Source organism: Nicotiana sylvestris, chromosome 5 (genome assembly GCF_000393655.2).
Source record: "Nicotiana sylvestris chromosome 5, ASM39365v2, whole genome shotgun sequence".
Taxonomy (NCBI): Eukaryota; Viridiplantae; Streptophyta; class Magnoliopsida; order Solanales; family Solanaceae; genus Nicotiana; species Nicotiana sylvestris.
The window spans coordinates 33,160,642-33,183,106 of NC_091061.1; the positions used below are offsets into that span (position 1 = coordinate 33,160,642).

Below are 22,465 nucleotides of genomic sequence, written 5' to 3' on the forward strand. Positions count from 1 at the left end.
ACTCACTAGTGATATTGTCCGCTTTGGGCTGAGGCCCGCACGGTTTTAAAACGCATTATTAGAGTCTAAAGCTTGTTTACTTATATACCTAACATTTCTCCTGTGTTTAGATTCGCCTAAAGTGTCACAATCTAACCCACACATTTGTCACCTGAACTTGAGATGCATATTCTCCTCAGTTCATTGTCTTACAAAGATCGGCATCAACTAAGAATAAGGTTTTCTAGTAAGAGAATACCATAAAAAGGTAGGATTCTTGGCATAGTACAAAAAACAATTAAGCATATAGGCACCACACAATATCAACAATACTGCTCATATAAATAGCCATAGCTAGCTCCTCCTCTGATCACGAATTGCAATAACTTTGAAAGAGAAAAGTGAAGTATTTTAGTGTATGGTGATAATATATAATACATCTTCTATCATCATGCCAAGAATAGATCCTTTGATAGTCGGTGGTGTGGTAGGAGATGTTTTAGATCCATTCACAAGGTCTGTTGACCTTAGAGTGGTTTATAATAATAAGGAAGTCAACAATGCATGCGGCTTGAAACCTTCTCAAATTGTTACGCAACCTAGGGTTCAAATTGGAGGGGATGATCTTCGCAACTTTTACACTCTGGTTAATTATATTCCTTCTATTCTATTTTATATGTCACTATTACTATTTCGAAAATTAAAAAGATTCTTCTCTAATAGCAATTTTTTTAAAATAAAAAAGAGACACCTGGAAGCTCCATCTCTGCGGAGCCCAAGGAAGCATCAGACTCCATTGGGTCTTATTACCTTGTATTTCTTCAAAAGATTGTTTATGTTGCTTGAACCCACGACATTCTGGTCATACAATTTTTTCAAATACCTTTTAAATATTTTGAATTATTAACTATTGTCACTTATAGTAATTTTTATGTAGTTTCTAAATATGTAGATTTTATTTTTAAAACTTTAAGTTATATATGATTCACATTGAAAATTAAGCAGTTTGACATCATATTCCAATTCCCACCAAGTAAAATGGAAAGGAAGGAGTATATATATAAACGGTGGTGTTTAGTTTTAATTTCTCTATCTTTCTTAATGTGGAATTTATTTAAGACATTTAAGATTTTGTGCTCTTTTTCCCCAAGGTTATGGTGGATCCTGATGCTCCAAGCCCAAGCAACCCTAACCTGAGGGAGTATCTACACTGGTTAGTCTAACTTAATAAGTTCACCACATAACCCTTCTTGTAGTTTTCCTTTTTAAATTTATAACGCTCATTAAAAGTAAATCACTATCACTATACATCTACGTACCCCTACCCCCTCCCCCACCCAACCCCACCCTCTTTTTTTCTTTCTAATACTAGCTTTATTAATTTTTTTGCAGGCTGGTCACAGATATCCCAGCAACTACAGATACAAGCTTTGGTAAATTCTCCTATATTACAGATCATGAATTACTTCTTTGTACTAAAATCCATTCTGCTTGCGAATTAGTTTGTCATTTACAAACCTCCCAACTCCCCCTTCACCCCACCAAAAAAACACAAACCAAAAAAAGAAGCAACTCATTAGGTTAGATGGGTTTTGGACTAATCAACATTTTCAGGTAGAGTTTTAGTGTTATGCACTCACACGGTAAAAAATATTTGCACGGTTAGGTTTCATTTATAAGATAATAGCTTAATTGATAGCCTACTCAGATCTATTATAGGCAACATATTATAAACACTTAAAATGTAAATTTATTTACTGTATCAGTGTATATATAACTAAAATCCTTTTTACTTTATATTTTGCTGCACTCCAGGAAATGAAGTTGTATGCTACGAGAGTCCACAACCATCAATGGGAATTCATCGCTTTGTTTTCGCGTTGTTTCGACAATTGGGTCGCGAAACTGTGTATGCGCCAGGTTGGCGTCAGAATTTCAACACAAGAGACTTTGCAGAACTTTACAATCTTGGTTTGCCTGTTGCTGCTGTTTACTTCAATTGCCATAGGGAGAGTGGTACTGGTGGCCGCCGCGCATATTAAAGATATATATATATATATATAAAGCTTTATTGTTATTATGTCGTGAAATCTTACTAAAAAGTTTTGCAGAAATATCTGCACTTTGTTTGCTATATAATTATTATTAAATATTGGTTAGCATATGATACTTGTATTAGTTGCAATATAACTTTTCATGTTACCTATGTATTGGGAAAAATTGGGTTTACATATTAAAGTGGAATAAAGATGACGTGTCAAGACACGTAGACTAGTCAAAGAGTTACAGCTGACAAAGAGACACGAGTTGCAACAGATACGAGCAAAGGCAAAGGAAGAGGCACGAGCAAATATTCAAAGGACTCGGCGCTCGTACCTATTTAAGTCATTTAGGTCCAGGAATCAAGGGGAATGAATCTGACAATATATGAGAGTACAGATACAGTATTTAATGAGCATTAAATACTGAATATGTTAGAGAATCTATATTTAATACAATGATTGTGTAACGTAGCATTCAATGTCTTTAATACTCATAATAGCCTAATTATGACAAGGGCAAAATGCATATCTCCCAAATAGCTATAAAAGGGAGATAACTGATCAATTGTAGGGACACGAAATACTATCTGAATATATTGATTTGCTTGTTTTTCTTCTGATTATATTATTGCTAGCCAAATTACTTTCTTTCATATATTCTTTTGATTATCAATAACCCGAGTTCTTCTAAATTAAAGCTTTGACCGAAATCCCATTTTTTGGTTAAACAAATTGGTTCCGTTATCGGGAATCTGATAATCTATTCTCTTTTGGCTTAACTTTCCTTGTTGCATCAATCATGTCGAACAATAATGACAGCATCCAAGGAAACCAACAACTTCAGGGAGATCCACAGGGTACTCACACCCGGTCCCTTCTCCACGAGGCTCTCCTCGGCAGTCTCGTGAAGGCACTCCTGACGGATCTCATACAAATGGAAACGCTCAATTTGAAAATGTTGAAGCTATCGATGAAGCTTTGCAAAAACTAATTGCTGCTCAGGTCAATAAAGCTCTTGAGGCTTTTGCTAGCCAGTTACCTACCAACAACACCCACTCCAAATAACAACACTTTGGAGAACCCTCGGTCCGGGCTTGTTAATTCAGGTAGTGGTAGAACCCCCAGTGAATTACAAGAGGGAGAACGAGATAACTTAGTCAATTCTAATATACAAAATTTAGTACTAACATTGCAGAAACTGCTCAAGGAGCAAAGTGACCGCATAGAACAAATACCCGGGGTGCCTCCCGTAATCAAAGGGATAGACATGGATAAATATTCACAGCAACCCTGGAAGCCAAGTGCGGCTCCCCTCCTAATTCCAAAGAAATTCAAAATGCCTGATATTCCAAAATATGATGGAACAACAGACCCACAAGACACGTGACTGCATTCACAACAGGCGTAAAAGGCAAAGATTTGACTAAGCAGGAGTTCGAATCAATATTAGTCAAAAAATTCGGTGAAACACTCACCAAGGGAGCATTAACTTGGTATTCTCTTTTACCCAAAAATTCTATAAATTCTTTTGCTGAGCTTGCAGATTCTTTCATCAAAGCACACTCGGAAGCTCAAAAAGTCAAAAAAAGAATGGAAGATATTTTCAAGATCAAGCAAGGGGACTCAGAATTGCTTACAGAGTTCGTGGATAGATTCAAACGTGAAAGAATGACGATACCACGTGTACCAGATAATTGGGAAGCTATAGCTTTCACAAGCAATTTGAATGAAAAAAGCTCAGAAGCTACGAGGCGACTCAAAGAAAGCCTTCGTGAACTCCCAGCTACAACGTGGAATGACATTTACAACAGGTATAACACAAAGCTGAGGATAGAAGAAGATATTATTCCACGACTTCAAAAGGAAGAAAAGGTAAGTTTGAGACGTGCGGAGACCGAAAAAAGATCCGGTAAAAATAGGTACGAGCCATACATGGGACCTGCGGAAAAAGACTCACGATCAAAGCAGGACAATCAAAGGTATGATCACAGATCAAGGAATCGAAATACCTATGAGTCACGAGATGATGATAGAAATTTGAAGGCGAGATTTGGCGGTTATAGTTTCAATGTGAGCACTTCCGAGCTCGTAGTTATTTTGAGAAGCATGGGAGATAAGGTACGATGGCCAAAAGAGATGATATCGAATCCAAAGAGGCGCAACCCTGATCATTGGTGCAAGTTTCATAATGACCATGGGCATAAAATGGCAGATTGTAGGTTTTTACAAAGTGAAGTAGATCATTTATCAAAATAAGGATATCTTACTGAGTTGTTCAGTGAGAAAGGTAAGCAAGCTTACATGAAGAACAGGCAGGAGCCCCCGAAGCCACCTTCTCCCAAAAGAACCGACAACATTATAAGCGGAGGTAAAGGCATCAATGGCATATCATCCACTACAACTAACAAAATTTCCAAAGTTACAATTGCCCAAGGGAAACGGGTGTGACATGTCATAGAGGAAGAAAGCATTACATTTGATGATGCAGATGCAGATGGCGTATTAACCCCTCATAACAATGCACTAGTAATATCTCTAATTGTACATGATACTAATGTAAAACAAGTTTTCATTGATCCAGGTAGTTTCGTGAACATTATTTTGCTAAGAGTATTACGTGAGATACAAGCAGAAGATAGAATAATACCAAAGACAATACTCTACCTGGATTTGAAAATTCTAGTGTTGTGACGAAAGGAGAGGTAACACTCACCACATTCGCAGAAGGAGTCATCAAAGATAAAAAGTTTCAAGTAGTAGATATGGAGATGGCTTACAATATGATCCTTGGGAGACCATGGATCCATGAAATGGATGTTGTTCCTTCAACCTTGCATCAAGTCATTAAATTTCCATCACTTTGGGGAGTATGTCAAATTCATGGAGATCAACATACATCTAGGAGCATCAATTCTGTAGCAAATTCAAGTACAAAAAATGAAGGAAAATAGCAATTACAGAAGACAGTTAAGGGCACCACAACACAAACTTCAACTGAACAAGGACGAACAGATGTGGATTCAAGGCCTGACACCATTCAAGAACCAGAAGAAAACGAAAATATCAAAACAACAATGAGGAATTGGAGCATGTTGTGTTATTCGCTCAATGGCCTGATAAGAAAGTCTACGTATGGGCCAATCTTAGCCAAGGCATGAGAGGTAAGTTAATTGAATTTCTAAAAACTAATGTAGACTGTTTTGCTTGGTCCACACTGACATGACAGGGATACCACCGGAGGTGATGACTCACAAATTAAATGAAGACCCATCATACCCTCCTATCAAGCAAAAGAAAAGAAAGCAAGGAACTTTCAAGAATTAGGTGATTCAAGAAGAGGTTCAAAAATTGCTAAATATTGGATCCATCCGCAAGGTAACATATCCTAATTGGTTAGCCAATACTGTCGTAGTTCCAAAGAAGAATGGTATGTGGCGAGTTTGTGTAGATTACACAGACCTTAATAAAGCTTGCCCTAAATATTTATTTCCCCTACCACATATAGATCAGTTGATTGATGCAACTGCAGGGCATAAACTATTAAGCTTTTTAGATGCATATTCAGGTTATAATCAGATCAAAATGGATCCGGAAGATGAAGAAAAAACTTCATTTATAAGAGACAAAGGGACTTACTGCTATAAAGTATTGCCTTTCGGTCTCAAAAATGCTGGTACAACATATCAGAGGCTGGTTACTAAAATGTTCAAGAACATTTGGGAAAAAACCATGGAGGTTTATATAGATGATATGCTCGTTAAAACTCAGCATTCGAGAGATCACATATCACAGTTGTCTGATACTTTTCAAATTCTGCACAAATTTAATATGAAGTTAAATCCCGATAAATGTGCGTTTGGTGTTGTATCAGGTAAGTTTTTATGTTTTCTTGTTTCTAACCGTGGTATTGAAGTGAATCCCGCATAGATTAAGGCCATTGAAGAAATCCCTGATATGCTATCAAGTAAAAAAGAAGTTCAAAGATTAACTGGAAGAATTGCAGCCTTGGGAAGATTCATTTCCAAATCATCAGAAAAGTGCTTTAAATTCTTTTCACCTCTTAAAAAGCAGGATCATTTTGAATGGAATGAGGAATGTCAGCAAGCGCTCAGAAATTTGAAAACGTACTTATCAAATCCACCATTGCTGGCAAAACCAAAGGCTGAGGAAAAACTTCTCATTTACCTTGTTGTTTCTGAAGTAGCGGTAAGTGTTGTTTTAGTCCGAGAAGACCAAGGTAAACAATCTCCGATCTATTATGTTAGTAAATCTTTGTTAGATGCAGAGACATGATATCCTCAGTTAGAAAAGCTTGCACTTGCATTAATCATGGCATCTAGGAAATTAAGACCATACTTTCAGTGTCACCTTATTACTGTAGTAATTGCTTATCCCTTAAGTAATATATTGCATAAGCATGAGTTAGCAGGTAGATTGGCTAAGTGGGATATAGAATTGAGTGAATACGAAATCACATACCAACATAGAACTGCTATAAAATCTCAAGTGTTAGCTGATTTCGTGGCTGATTTTAGCCAAGGGATGCAATTAGAAGCAGAAAAAGAATTACAGGTGTTCAATGGAGCTAACCCAGGAACTTGGACGTTATTCATTGATGGTTCATCTAATGTAAAAGGTGTAGGTTTAGGGATCACATTGGTACCACCTACGGGTGAAACCATTCGACAAGCCATAAAATGTCATTATATAACTAACAATGAGGCGGAATATGAGGCTATGATTGTAGATTTAGAATTGGCACGAGAACTTGGCATAAATCAGATTATAATTAAGAGTGATTCACAAATCATAGTTAATCAAATGCTGGGAACTTATACAGCCAGGGAAGCAAGGATGCAACAGTACTTGGAAAAGGTACGGGATTTGATAAAACAATTTCAAGATTGGAAAGTTACACAAATACCAAGGGATGAAAATGTTGAAGCAGACGCCCTAGCTAATCTCGCATATGCGGCTGACGTGGCAAGTGATGCAAACGCTTCAGTTATTCATTTGTTTCATTCAGTTCTCGACCCCGACAAGAATGAGGTAAATTTTAATAACTTAACGTGGGATTGGAGGAACGAGATTGTTTCTTTTTTGCAGTATGGTACCGTCCCTGAAGATAAGAAAAAAGCTCATGCGCTTCGAAAAAAGGCTGCTCGGTATTGCCTAAAGCCAGGCAATCTTTACCGAAAAATGTTCGGTGGTCCCTTAGCAAGATACTTCGGACCTTCTCAGACGGAATACGTAATGAGAGAAATACACGAGGGACATTGTGGGAATCATGCAGGAGGAAGACGCAGGAGGAAGATCATTGGTAAGAACCCTAATTAGGGCAGGGTATTATTCGCCTAAAATGGAAGAAGAAGCAGAGAGTTTCGTGGCTAAATGTGATAAATGTCAAAGGTACGGTAACAATATGCATAGACCTGCGGAGTTACTACATCTGGTCATTGCACCGTGGCCATTTATGAAATGGGGAATGGATATCGTGGGTCCATTACCACAAGCAAAAGGACAGGTAAAATTTTTCCTCGTACTCACTGATTATTTTACTAAATGGGTAGAGGCAGGAGCATTCAAACAGGTGCGAGAAAAGGAAGTTAGAGATTTCACTTGGTGGAATATCATATGCTGATTCAGTATGCCAAAGGAAATCGTGTTTGATAATGGCCCTCAGTTTATAGGCGCTCAAATCACAGAGTTCTTTCAAAGTTGGCAAATCAAAAGGATTACATCCACACCTTATCATCCAGTGGGTAATGGGCAAAATGAGTCAACAAACAAAGTCATTATCAACAATTTAAAGAAACGTTTGGAGGAATCCAAAGGTAATTGGCCAAAAGTATTACCTGGTGTTTTATGGGCATATCTCACAATAGCAAAAACAAGTACAGGAGAAACACTGTTTTTATTGGTTTATGGAGCTGAAGCTTTAATTCCAATTGAGATAGGAGAGACAAGTACACGATTCACAGGCGATTGAAGAATCTAATGACGATGAAATGCGTGTAAATCTTGATTTACTTGAAGGAAGAAGAGAAGGTGCACTAATAAGAATGGCAACACAGAAGCAAGTTATAGAACGATACTACAACCGAAAAGCACGCCTCAGATTCTTCAAAATTGGGGACTTCATGCTCATTAAAGGTTTTTCAATCTACGAAGGCATCTAACTCGGGGAAATTAAGTCCAACACGGGAGGGACCCTATAGAATTCATGATATTGCAGGTAAAGGAGCATATGAACTGGAAACAATGGATGGCAAAATACTACCTTTACATTGGAATGTTATTCATTTGAAGAGATACTACTTCTAAGGAATACCCACGGTCAGGTATCTATGTTTTAAAATTCTATTTTCGAATTGTTAAAATTTTACTAACGATTTTATATGATAGGCAAAAAGCTAGCTCGTACTAAATGATGAGTCACGACCTGCAAGGCACGTGGAATACATTAAACTTCCCGGCCCAGGGTTACAAATATGCTGATAGAAATTCAAAACGGATTAAGCATTCTTCATCTATAATCGTACCTCCGAGTCCTGTATGTTTTTCCTTTTTCAGGGAAAGGACCAAATGAGAGGAATAATCAAGTGCTCGAGGATTTATACTTCAACACTCAAATACTTGGGGGACTACATAATATACACAGGTATGTGTATAAAGAAGACAAAGAAGATTGAGAAAAATCAAAGTTCAAGCCTGAAAAAGTCAAGTGCAGAGTAAAAGTCACGAACTAAGGCCAAAGAAAACCTTACTATAGTAAGGGTAAAAGCTATGTACTGAAACGGGTTATAAATAAAAACCTCGTATTTATTATTTTTACTTTTTGAAATCTATTACAAGAAAAACAGTTACGAGAAAGTTATAGATGTAATTCAAATAATGTAAAGAGTTATTCAAAATTAGACAAGGTTTAAATAAAAACTTGTCAAAGTTATTTAAAAGAAACGTGTGTGTTCCTATTTCTTTTATCCTATGTTAAACACCATTATGGAGTTGAGACGTCTTCTTCATTAAGTGTCGAATATAAAAGGGCCCTCTTTTATAAAACTCATGTTTAAATTAATTAGTCATGAGGTTAACAAAAGCATTTTTGAAGAATGAAAATGCAAATTATTCTATAAGTCCTTAGAAATAAATGCAAGAATAAAGTAAACAGAAGTTCAAGGTAATAACAACAATACTTATTAATATTTTTTTTTAAAAAACTTAAGACTAAGTACGAACTTAGTTGTAAAGCTACGAATTGTTTATACAAATTGCCCCATGAAAAGGTCTGGGGACTTGCGTTTTCAAAATAAACCCTCAAATGAAACCAAGGGTTTGATCACAATTTTCTGAATAAAACCAAAACAAAGATATTCAAACAACTAAAGCTGGTCACTGATAAGTTGAAGATACTGAAGCAGGAGCATCACCAGCAACGAGCTCAACTTGGGCAGTAGTATCAACGGTTGCGGGCTCAACTTGACTTATAGCAACATGCTCGACTAGGCATGAAATAGTTGGGATACCCGTATCGACTTCAACATTCACGGAAGCTTCGGCCACGGGAGAAGGAAAATTTTGAGTTTGATGAGCTTCCTCAATAACTTTTCTACCCAATCACGAAAATTGGGAACGTCTTTCACAACTCCCGTGGTTGCTAAAAAAAAAGCAAAATTAGAAAAGTTGACAAACTTGAAGAAAAAAAGGTATGAGAAAGTTAAAAAGACTTGCGTGCAAAATTCCACTTCTCAGGGAAGGGAACATTATTATCACCCACTAAACCAATAGTGGGGGCAGCAACAAACCTGGCATACCAGCCACGGTCTTTGTGATCCTCAGGGCTCTCCAATACTCTCTTGCTCCTGGCTACTAGTGTGAAAACACCATTACGGAAGAGTCTAGGGGAGTAAAGGTAAATCAAATGAGGGAATGTAAAGGGAACACCGGTTGGGTTGGTAAAATGCCTCAAATAGGCAACAACCCTCCATATGATTGGGCCAATTTGACCCAAACAAACATTGAAGAAACGACAGAACTCAAGAATAACTGTAACACTCCTCAAATTTATAAAAGTTTCAAGATACGCTAATTATAGAACTGAATTATTATTATTATTATTATTTTATCTTGCCTATAATGAAATATATATATATATATATATATATATATATATATATATATATATATATATATGTGTGTGTGTGTGTGTGTGTGTGTGTGTGTGTGTGTGTGTGTGTGTGTGTCTGTGTGTGTATATACTTAAATAATTGGATATACAATTAGGGGAATATTAATAATTTTAATATAAATAATATTTAAAAGTGGGTATCATTAATTATTAACTAAGGCAAAACAAAACAAAAAGACAAAAATAATAAAACAAAAAAAAGGGCTTAAAGCCTTGGAAAAGGTAAGAAATATGTGTCATTCAAAAGCAAAGGCTTAAAGCCTTAATGCAATACAAAACTAATGTTCTGTTTATTCACGCCAGGCATAGAAAACGTTTAAAGCCTTACGAACAGAGGCAGCCAGGAATTGCTCACGCACGGAAAAATTCTAGGGTTCATTATAACTTACTTATTCTTGAAATCAGGCATATAAAATTTCCTATTGTCAATTATCCTAAAGTAGTAACAGGTAAGAATTGAATAGTTAATTCCCTTCTTCCTCTATATCAACAGTAAATTCCATGTTTATGTATGAAACTTTAAAATTAATTAAAATGCACTGGTTGTTCTAGAATCGATTGTTTGGCGGGTATAAATTGGACTGGGGTCTACGTATTGGCTCAAGGATTTTTGAGGTGAGTTGATATAACCCTTTACTAAAGTGGTTTAACTCACAAAAGCACGCACACAAGGTGTTTGATGAATTGCATAAAAGAGTTAATATATACTTAATTGGAGTAGTAAGTGCCTATTAGCTTAGAATTATTTTCGAGCTAAAGTTTAGATGATTATTTGGATTTATGTGCACAAATTTTCGATTTTTATGTTATTCTTATATGCCATCTTCATGTTGAAAATTCATGGAGGATCAAGAATCTTTATAAATACTTTTGAATGTTTATTCCATTCTTATGCCATGCCTTACATTTAAGGATACCAATGTGAGTATGTATAAAAGATTTAGACTCAAAAAGTCACAAGAAGAAGTTTTAGAAAGAAGAAATTTTTGGGAGTATCCTTTATTCTGAGAAGGCGTCATCGTCCAGGCCTAAGGTCCTGACCAAGGCGTTGACTTCCTGAAACTACTTATGCCAAAGTAGGGAGCACATGAGCCGAGGGTCTCGTTGCTGAGAATTTACTTAGCCATGCTAAGGTATGAGACATGAGATCTGAGAACCATAAAGCGAGTGGCACCTCGTGGATTGGGCCTATTCGATCAGGTAGGGATCGAACTCGTACCGATCACATAGTGACTGAGAAAGAATAAAGGATAGTTGGAATTCCCAAAGTATAAAGTGAAGTATATTTTTTTTATGAAAGAAAAAGAAAAGAATTTCTGTAAAATATTCAAAAAAATTGCTATTATGAAATTATTTAGAACTATTCTTATAAGCTTTATGTTTTACATGCATTTAGAACCTTTGCTCATAATGTATATGTTATTAAAGTTTTGCCCCTGGTTGTTGAGACTCACTAAGTATAATGGATGGTACTGACATTCTCTTTTGGGAACCTACATTGGTCTGCGGTACAACGTAGGAACCGGATTTGCAGGCGAGCAGGCTACGAGTTAGGACTTCCTTCCCTTCCAGTGCTATTGGTGAGCTCCGTTTTTGTTCGTGGAATATTTCTTAGAGTCATTTTAATTTAGCTATTTCTTTGTTTACTTAGAGAACTAGCCAAGAAATCTCATGTCCTGAGCAGTGCGTCAGTTTATCAGTAGAGGCTTCATAGATATAGTCGTTGGGTTAAGATTTAGATGTTTTTTGATAATAACTTAGCAGTATTTCATTGGTTACTATGAATAAAGTTTTGGAGTTGATTTATGTAAATGTTTAAATTAATCAAAAGTATTTGGTTAGACTATTGCCTTGTTGCATATAAAGTTTGGAGTTATAATAGATTTGATAAGCAGAGATGGTTCGCTCGGTCATTTTTAGTAATCGAGTGCCGGTCCCGGCTTGTTCAGAAAATGGGTCGTGACAACTTGGTATCAGAGCCTCAGGTTTATGGAGTCCTAAGGGTCTATGAAGCCGTGTTAGTGGAGTCTTGTTTCTGTGTATGAAGCGCGCCATACTTATAAACATGAAGCTACAAGAATTTAGGAAAAGTCTCTTTTTTCATACTTTAGATCGTGCAATAGAGTCTACCTCTAAGAAATTATCTAATTTATTCGTTTCTCCAAAACTCATAGAAATGGCTCATACTCGCAACTCTGACACCGATACTCAGGATGCTACTCAAGAAACTATTTCTACTATTGTGGCTCAAGGTAGAACCAAGAAGGCTTCGACTCAGAAAAGGAGGGGCAAATCCATAAAGGGAGTCCAAATACCCCGGGTTGAACGAGAAGAAGGGGTGGATCATGATGATCTAGTACCTCAGGATCCAGTACCGCCCCCAACAGCAGCCCCGACTCAGGCAACTATATCTCCCGAGGTGGGTCAGATGTTTAATGTTGTCAACAGTGCTATGGAGATGTTTAAAGCCTTTATGGCCAACCAGAATGAGAGAAGAGATGAGATTCCACCTCAATCAAATAGATAGAGCAATTCTGAGTCCTCAAGAGTGAATGAATTTTTAAAGTTGAGTCCTCCAGTATTCCATGGTTCTATAGTTGATGAAGATCCGATGTTGTGGTTGGAGGGTGTCAAGAAAGCCCTCCGAGTGATGAAAGCATTTGATGATGAAGTTGTGGAGCTAGCTGCTTACCAACTTAGAGATGTGGCCGGCGCTTGGTTTGATATGTGGGAAAAGGAAAGAGATGAAGATGATGGTCCGCCTACTTGGGAAGAATTTGAAGAGCCCTTCATGGCTAACTTTATCCCAGAAGAGGATAGGGAAGCTAAGGCTACAGAGTTCGAATAGCTCAAGCAAGAGAATAAAAGTGTGCAAGAGTACTACATGGAATTTATAAGGTTAGCTAAACATGCTCCTCACATGTTGAAGACTGAAAAAGCAAAAAAGATTCGCAGGTTTGTTGGCGGTTTAGTTTACCATATTAAGGATATGATATCAGCTGCAGTAGTAGGGATGTAAGCCTTCTCCTCTATTGTGGAATTTGCCAAGCACTTAGAGAAAGACAGACAACTAAGGAGAGAAGAAAAAGAGCATAACAAGAAGGCCCGGACAACGGGAAAGTTTAATGGTACATCCAGCGGAGGTGGAAGGGATTCCTCTAATAAGGAGTCATTAGCACCAGCTCAGTCCAGTCATCAGTCAGGTAGTGGGCCATCCTTCAGACGTACTCAGAGTTATAGAAATCAGTCTCGCCAAAATCAGAATTTTAGGACATCATCCTCACATAGCCAGAGTCTTGCTGAGCAACATTCACACCAGCAAAGTCTTTGTGGAACATGTAAGCGGCAACGTTCAGGTTAGTACAAGCTCGGGTTTCATGGTTGCTGCCATTGTGGACACATTGGTCATATAAAGGCCAACTGCCCAAAGTTGCGACGTAATTTCAGTAGTGGATCAACTCGTCCTTCTAGTTCCTCAGCTACTGCAGTTGCACCCCCTCAGGCTCGTGGTTCTCATAATCAGACCGAGGCATGGAGAAGGAAAAGGTGCAGACTGAGTTACTCAGGGAGGGGGACAACCCCATTTGTTTGCTACACTTGATCGTCAGAGTGCAGAAGTATCTGCAGAAGTTATTACATGTATACATTTAGTCTACTCACATAATGATTATGCCATAATGGATCCAGGTTCAACGTTTTCATATGTGACTCCATACTTTGCCATTAACCTCAGACTAGAACCTGAACAACTTAGTAAGTTGTTCCTAGTATCTACTCCAGTTGGCGAGTCAGTGAAAGTCACCAGAGTCTATAGAGGTTGTATAGTTTCGGTCCAAGGTCGCAACACCAAAGCCAATCTCATAGAAATAGAAATGGTGGATTTTGATGTGATCATGGGTATGGACTGGTTGTCTTCCTGCTATGCGATGTTAGATTGTCATGCCAATATAGTCATATTCCAATTTCCAAATGAAGAAGTCTTAGAGTGGAAGGGTAGTTCAACATCGCTTGTAGGTAAGTTTATTTCTTATCTTAAGGCACAACGAATGATCGGTAAGGGGTGTCTCGCCTATTTGGCTCACATCATTAATCCAGAATCAGAACCACCAACTCTTTAGTCTTTTCCAGTTGTTAGAGAATTTCCAAAAGTTTTCCCAGTTGACCTTCCCGGACTTCATCCCGAAAGAATCATAGACTTTGGCATTGATCTCATGCCAGGCACTCAGCCCATATCTATACCTTCTTATAGGATGGCTCCAGCAGAATTTAATGAGTTGAGAGAACAATTAAAAGACCTTCTTGACATGGGTTTCATCAGACCGAGCGTTTCACCGTGGGTGCCCCGTTCCTGTTTGTCAAGAAGAAAGATGGGTCTCTCAGAATGTGTGTCGACTATCGGTAGTTGAATAAAGTTACCATTAAGAACAAGTACCCACTACAAAGAATTTATGATTTATTTGATCAACTCCAGGGTACAAAGTACTTTTCAAAAATAGACTTGAGGTCGGGGTACCATCAATTGAGAATCAGAAAAGAGGATATATCTAAAACAGTCTTTCGAACTCACTACGGGCACTACGAATTTCTAGTGATGTCCTTCGGGTTGACAAATGCTCCAGCTGCAATCATGGATCTCATGAACAGAGTTTTCAAGACATTCCTGGATACCTTTATTATTGTGTTTATAGATGATATTTTGGTATATTCTAAGAGCAAGGAAGAACATGCAGAACACCTTAGAATAGCCTTGCAGACCTTGAAGGAGAATGCGCTTTATGCCAAGTTTTCAAAATGTGAGTTCTGGTTGCAGTCAGTGGCATTCTTAGGCCATGTGGTATCTAGCGAAGGAATAAAAGTAGACCCTCAGAAGACAGAAGCAGTCAAGAACTGGCCTAGGCCGACAACGCCAACCAAAATTAGGAGCTTCTTACGGTTAGCTGGCTACTATAGAAGGTTTGTAGAGGGATTTTCGTCATTTGCAGCTCCATTAACTAAGTTGACTCAGAAAGCAGTTAAGTTCCAATGGTCAGACACTTGTAAGCAGAGTTTTCAAGAGTTAAAGAAGAGGTTGACCACTGCACCTGTGTTAACTTTGTCGACAGGTTTGGGTGGGTTTACAGTGTATTGTGATGCCTCCAGGGTGGGCCTTGGTTGTGTTCTTATGAAAAATGAAAATGTTATTGCTTATGCTTCCAGGCAGTTAAAGACTCATGAAAAAACTACCCCACACACGACTTGGAGCTTGCAGAAGTGGTGTTTGCATTTAAAATATGGCGACATTACCTTTATGGCGAGCATTCTGAAGTGTTTACAGATCACAAAAGTCTCCAGTATATTTTCAAGCAAAAAGAACTAAATTTGAGACAAAGAAGGTGGCTCGAGCTATTGAAAGATTATGACATCAATATCCTTTATCACCTGGGCAAAGCTAATGTGGTAGCATATGCACTTAGTAGGAAGTCAATGGGTTTCTTGGCCCATCTTGCAGCACAAAGGCAATCTTTGGGTCGAGAAATTCAAAAACTAGCAAATGGTGGAATTAGATTGGATGAAACCGAAGAAGGAGATATAACTGCTTATGCCTTAGCGTAATCCTCCATTGTTGCACATGTTAAGTCTAAGCAAGACGAAGATCCATACTTAGTGAAATTAAAAGAAGGAGTCAGAAGCAAAGAAATCACTGCTTTCACTCTAGGAAGTGACAGAGTTTTGAAGTTGAATGATCGGTTATGTGTGCCTGATGTAGATGGTCTTAGGAAGGCCATAATGGAGGAAGCTCAAAGTTCGAGGTAATCTATCCACCCAGGTGATACCAAAATGTATCTAGATTTGAAAGAGTTGTATTGGTGGAAATGCATGAAGAAACAAGTAGCAGATCATGTGGCTAAATGTTTAAATTGTCAGCAAGTCAAAGCCGAGCATCAGAGGCCTGGTGGCCTACCTCAATACATAGAGATACCACAGTGGAAGTGGGAGATTATTAATATGGATTTTGTAGTAGGTTTACCTCGCACATACCGTAAACATGATTCAATTTGGGTTATTGTAGACCAACTAACAAAGTCCGCGCATTTCCTACCAGTAAAGACGACAGACTCCGTAGAGCAGTATGCGTAGTTGTACATCAAAGAAATAATCTAATTGCATGGTACTCCAGTTTCAATCATATCTGACAAAGGCCCTCAGTTCACGGCGCATTTTTGGCAGGCATTTCAGAAAAGATTAGGTGCAAAGGTCAATTTAAGCACCGCTTTTCATCCACAGACCGATGGCCAGGCAGAAAGGACCATTCAAACTCACGAAGATATGTTGCGTGCGTGTGTTATAGATTTTGGAGGTAATAGGGATGATCACTTGCCACTTATAGAATTTGCTTATAATAACAGCTATCAGGCCTGTATTGGTATGGCTCCTTATGAAGCGTTGTATGGGCAGAGATGTAGGTCTCCAGTGGGTTGGTTTGAACTAGCAGAGGTGTCGTTGATTGGTCTAGAGTTTGTTTGTGAGGCCTTGGAGAAAGTTTAGCTAATTAGAGAAAGACTTAAAGCGGATCAGAGTCGTCAAAAGTCTTATTCTGACAAGAGACATCGTGAGTTAGAGTTCATGGTTGGTGATAAGGTGTTTTTGAAAGTTTCACCAATGAAAGGAGTTATGAGATTTGGTAATAAAGGGAAACTTAGCCCTAGATTTATCGGACCTTATGAAATTCTAGAAAGGAAAGGAAACATGGCTTATAAGCTAGCGCTACCCGTTGAGTTGTCCTCTGTTCATGCTGTCTTTCATGTGTCTATGCTTAGAAAGTACATTCATGATAAATCGCATACAATACATGCCGATAAATTAGAAATTAAAGAAGGCTTGACTTATGAAGAGGTACCTATAGAAATTCTCGATAGACAAGTAAGGAAGTTGAGAACAAAAGATATAGCATCGGTAAAAATTTTGTGGAGTAATCATGACTCAAAAGAAGCTACGCGGGAGGTCGAGGAAGATATGAGGAAGAAGTATCCTTATTTATTTGAGTAACAAGGTATGTAAACCTAGGTTTGGCTTGACATTTATATTTCATTTATTAAATACAATTAGCAAGTGTTTATGTCCTTCCTAGATTATATTTAGTTGTTGTAGTGATTTAGTTTATGCTAGAGTATATTTAATTCATTAAAGTGATTTACTTTTGAGAAAGTGTTGTGCTTTAGATTCTTGTTAGTTATTGTGGTACCTCCTTGCCAGAGTGTGAGTAATTAATTTATGAGTTGTGTATGGTGCTTATGAATGGCCTGTTATGGTATATTTGGTTGTTGGTGGTGTAGTTGTGGTATTTGTGACAGGGATATTTTTTGGATAGTCCAATTTACAAGGGAAACTCTGCCGAAAATTTTGAAAATTTAGGGAATTAGCCAAAATTTTGAGTCCTTTGGAAAAGTGAGTAGTGCTAGGAAAACTTAAGAGGTTCAAGGACCTAACAGAATGATTGTTAGCTTAAGAAAAAAGGCCCTAGCAACATTCGAGGATGAATGTTTTTAAGGAGGGAAGATTGTAACACTCCTCAAATTTATAAAAGTTTCAAGATACGCTAATTATAGAACTGAATTATTATTATTACTATTATTTTATCTTGCCTATAATGAAATATATATATATATATATATATATATATATATATATATATATATATATATATATATATATATATATATAAATAATTGGATATATAATTAGGGGAAAATTAATAATTTTAATATCAGTTATATTTAAAAGTAGGTATCATTAATTATTAGTTAAGGCAAAACAAAACAAAAAGACAAAAATAATAAAACAAAAAAAAGGCTTAAAGCCTTGGAAAGGGTAAGAAACGTGTGTCATTCAAAAAGCAAAGGCTTAAAGCCTTAAAGCAATACAGAACTAATGTTCTGTTTATTCACGACAGGCATAGAAAACGTTTAAAGCCTTACGAACAGAGGCAGCCAGGAATTGCTCACTCATGGAAAAATTCTAGGGTTCATTATAACTCACTTATTCTCGAACTCAGGCATAAAAAATTTCCTATTGTCAATTATCCTAAAGTAGTAACACGTAAGAATTGAATAGTTAATTTTCTTCTTCCTCTATATCAATAGTAAATTCCATGTTTAGGTGTGAAACTTTAAAATTGACTAAAATGTATTGGTTGTTGTAGAATCGATTGTTTGACGAGTATAAATTGGACTGGGGTCTACGTATTGGCTCAAGGAGTTTTGAGGTGAGTTGATATAACCCTTTACTAAAGTGATTTAACTCACAAAAGCACGCACACAAGGTATTTGATGAATTGCATAAAAGAGTTAATATATACTTAATTAGAGTAGTAAGTGCCTATTAGCTTAGAATTATTTTCTAGCTAAAGTTTAGATGATTATTTGGATTTATGTGCATAAATTTTAGGTTTTTATGTTATTCTTATATGCCATCTTCATGTTGAAAATTCATGAAGGATCAATAATCTTTATAAATACTTTTGAATGTTTATTCCATTCTTATGTCATGCCTTACATTTAAGGATACCAATGTGAGTATGTATAAAAGATTTAGACTTGCAAAGTCACAAGAAGAAGTTTTAGAAAGAAGAAATTTTTGGGAGTATCCTTTATTCTGAGAAGGGGTCATCGTCCAGGCCTAGGGTCCTGACCAAGGCGTTGACTTCCTGAAACTACTTGTACCAAAGTAGGGAGCACACGAGCCGAGAGTCTCGTTGCTGAGAATTTACTTCGCCATGATAAGATATGATACATGAGTGTTGAGAACCATAAAGCGAGTGACACCTCGTGGATTGGGCCTATTCGATAAGGTTGGGATCGAACCCGTGCCGATCACACGGTGACTGATATAGAATTAAGTCAGGATAGTTGGAACTCCCAAAGTATAAAGTGAAGTATATTTTTTTAAGAAAGAAAAAGAAAAGAATTTCTTGTAGAATATTCAAAAAAACTGCTATTATGCAATTATTTAGAATTATTCTTATAAGCTTTATGTTTTACATGCATTTAGAACCTTTGCTCATAATGTATATGTTATTAAAGTTTCTCCCCCGGTTGTTGAGACTCACTGAGTACAATGGATGGTACTGACGTTCTCTTTTGGGAACCTACGTTGGTCTGCGGTACAATGTAGGAACCGGATTTGCAGGCGAGCAGGCTACGAGTTAGGAATTCTTCTCTTCCAGTGCTATTGGTGAGCTCCGCTTTTGTTCGTGGAGTATTCCTTAGAGTCATTTTTATTTAGCTATTCCTTTGTTTACTTAGAGAACTGGCCAGGAAATCTCATGTCCTAAGTAGTGCATCAGTTTATCAGTAGAGGCTTCATAGACATAGTCGTTGGGTTAAGATTCAGATGTTTTTGATTATAACTTAGTAGTATTTTATTGGTTACTATGAATAAAGTTTTGAAGTTGATTTATGTAAATGTTTAAATTAATCAAAAGTATTTGGTTAGAGTATTACCTTGTTACATATAAAGTTTGGAGTTATAATAGATTTAATAAGAAGAGATGGTTTGTTCGGTCATGTTTAGTAATTGAGTGTCGGTCCCGGCTTGTTCAGAAAATGGGTCGTGACAATAACAGGGTCAATAGATGGTTTAAACCCTACGGTGAAAGGGTATGTATAAACAAAAGAAAGTCATGTCATGTAAGAGGTGATTCTTTGATTTGGATTAGGGATAATAAAAGGGAAATCACTACTCCAATGACAGTCTCTACGAACTACAGAAATCAAACCTTCTGTAATTTGAGTGGGATAAATATCAGCACGATCTAAACTAGAGACTTGGTTCCTAAGAGATTCTTTGTCATGATAAAAAGATAGTTCCGTAGGAACTATCTCCTCTACTGTAGGCTCACGAAGAGGTTCAGAAGGTTCTTTACCTCTTGAAGAAGATCTTTGTGAAAATGAACCCCTAGTTCTAGAAGAAGGGCCAGAACTAGGTTAAGGAGTGGAAGAGCCGTGAACAGATCCTAAATTACGAAGCCTACCTCCCCTTCTGCTTCTAATGGGGGCATTAGGGAAGGTATCAACTATGGGAACCCTTCTAGAGTTAGAATTTGAAGAAGACATGACGAAGGAGGATGATACGATGAAGAAGCAAACAGGGATTTGAGAGATTGAATATTCAGTAAACTTTATGTGGAAAAGACAAATAAAGAAATTATATTTATACTGATAAGCAACCACCGAAGGAAAAAGAGTAATGATGGAAGTACCATAATAATGATAACTGATGCTTCGTAAATAGTGGAGCTGTGAAAAAGCCTTAAAAGGGGCTGCAAAACTGCAGAACTAATGAAAAGGTGACACGTGTGAAGAGCATTAAATGGAAGTGACAATTGAAGCGTCAATATTGTCATAGCATTAATGGTGACAAAAATTCTCGTTTTAATGAAATTCACTTCCCAAATATTCAATTGATGAATAAGTGGCAAGTGGGGGGACCATCTGTATTGGGAAAAATTGAGTTTACATATTAAAGTGGAATAAAGATGACGTGTCAAGACACGTAGACTCGTCAAAGAGTTACAGCTGGCAAAGAGACACGAGTTGCAACAGATACAAGCAAAGGCAAAGGAAGAGGCACAGGCAGATATTCAAAGGACTCGCCGCCCATACCTATTTAAGTCATTTAGGTCCAGGAATCAAGGAGAATGAATCTGACAATATATGGGAGTACAGATACAGTATTTAATGAGCATTAAATACTGAATACGTTAGAGAATCTGTATTAAATATAATAATTGTGTAACGTAGCATTCAACCTCTTTAATTACTCATAATAGCCTAATTATGATAAGGGCAAAACGCATATCTCCCAAATAGCTATAAAAGGGAGATAACTGATCAATTGTAGGGCAAGAAATACTATCTGAATATATTAATTTACTTGTTTTTCTTCTGATTATATTATTGCTAGCCAAATTACTTTCTTTTATATATTCTTTTGATTATCAGTAATCCGAGTTCTTCTAAATTAAAGCTTTGACCGAAATCCCATTTTTTGGTTAAACAACCTATTAGTAAGCCTTGCTCGTTGCATCCATCATTAAATAACTTCATTGTGGTAATTACTAGGTATTGAAATATAACCTATGAAATCCAACTTCAGCAAAAATATGACCATAATTGAGCCTAAAAGAGCAGTATTTAAAGATTCTCAAAAGTTAAGGGGCATTTTGTATGTTCTATATTCGATTGCGAAGATGAAGCCAAAAAATCCAGAATTTATGGCCCTTAATCAAATTGGAAAAATTCAATCATTTCAAATTAATGACAGAAAACAATAAACATTGTCAATTTTTCTGGGTAATTAGATCTTCTAGTTAGTCTTTTCTAAGATAATAATGAAATTCTTTACCATATTATAGCGGAATTAACAACATACAACTCAAAATTTAATTAGGATATTTAGAAAGCCTAACTAATTTATCAAAAACTATAGCTACCACATATAAAATACTCATAATCTAGAAAAGAATAACTAAACTGGAAATGAGTAAAAACACTTACATGAATACACACACACCTGGCGGATAAAACTTGAGAAATTGTTGTGCTTGAAATACCTATATAGCAAAGTAAGTATTAAAATATATGAGAATCGCCTGAGAGAAATGAGAGAGTGAAAGATTAAAACATTAGGGAAGAAACAAGTTGAAGACTACAAGGGCACTTATCAATTACTCGCGGTTAATAGAAATGTTCACAAAAAAAGAAAATAAACAGGAATTAGTGGCAGATAAAATTTATCGGTAAACAACAACATTCATTGATTTAGCAGCGAATTAATGTCAATTTCGAATTATACAAAAAATCTATTAGTTACGAATTATTTAGCGATATAGTTAGCGATGAATTTTCTAACGAATTCTTATTTTTTTAGTAGTTTTAGCCGGTGTTTTAAAAGGAGCGGGCGTAAGGCGAGGCATTTTACATATGCCTCAGCGAGGTGCAAGTCCCGAGGCACAAGACGTAAGCCCCATGTGTATTTAATTTTTATTATTTCATAAAATAATATAATTACAATAAAATTTTAAATAGGTAAAATTGCATAAAAATTGAAGAAAACTATAAACAATTTAAAAAAAATATATAGATGTGCTCCATCCTTACAAAAAACTAGTCAAAATAATCTATTATATGTTACTTACAAGCACAAATAATTTGAGCGGAAAAGAATAAAGTTTTCTATATGGAGGAACAAAAAGGATGACTAACTTGTAATTTGAACT

At 36.7% G+C, this 22,465-nt stretch overlaps 1 protein-coding gene and 1 long non-coding RNA gene across 2 annotated transcripts; one reads left to right on the forward strand and one right to left on the reverse strand.

Moving 5' to 3' along the window:
* Positions 1–367: 367 nt before the first annotated feature.
* LOC104231731 (protein FLOWERING LOCUS T-like) lies at positions 368–2,638 on the forward strand. Its single transcript, XM_070147461.1, has 4 exons — positions 368–625; positions 1,131–1,192; positions 1,372–1,412; positions 1,795–2,638. Exons 1-4 carry the CDS (start codon positions 398–400, stop codon positions 2,019–2,021), a joined length of 558 nt encoding a protein of 185 aa, XP_070003562.1. The 5' UTR covers positions 368–397; the 3' UTR covers positions 2,022–2,638.
* A 6,622-nt stretch (positions 2,639–9,260) lies between these two features.
* LOC104236610 (uncharacterized) lies at positions 9,261–21,917 on the reverse strand. Its single transcript, XR_713465.2, has 2 exons — positions 21,744–21,917; positions 9,261–9,678 (listed from the first exon to the last, which is right to left on the reverse strand). It is a non-coding gene; the product is annotated as an uncharacterized lncRNA (long non-coding RNA).
* Between the last annotated feature and the right edge of the window lie 548 nt (positions 21,918–22,465).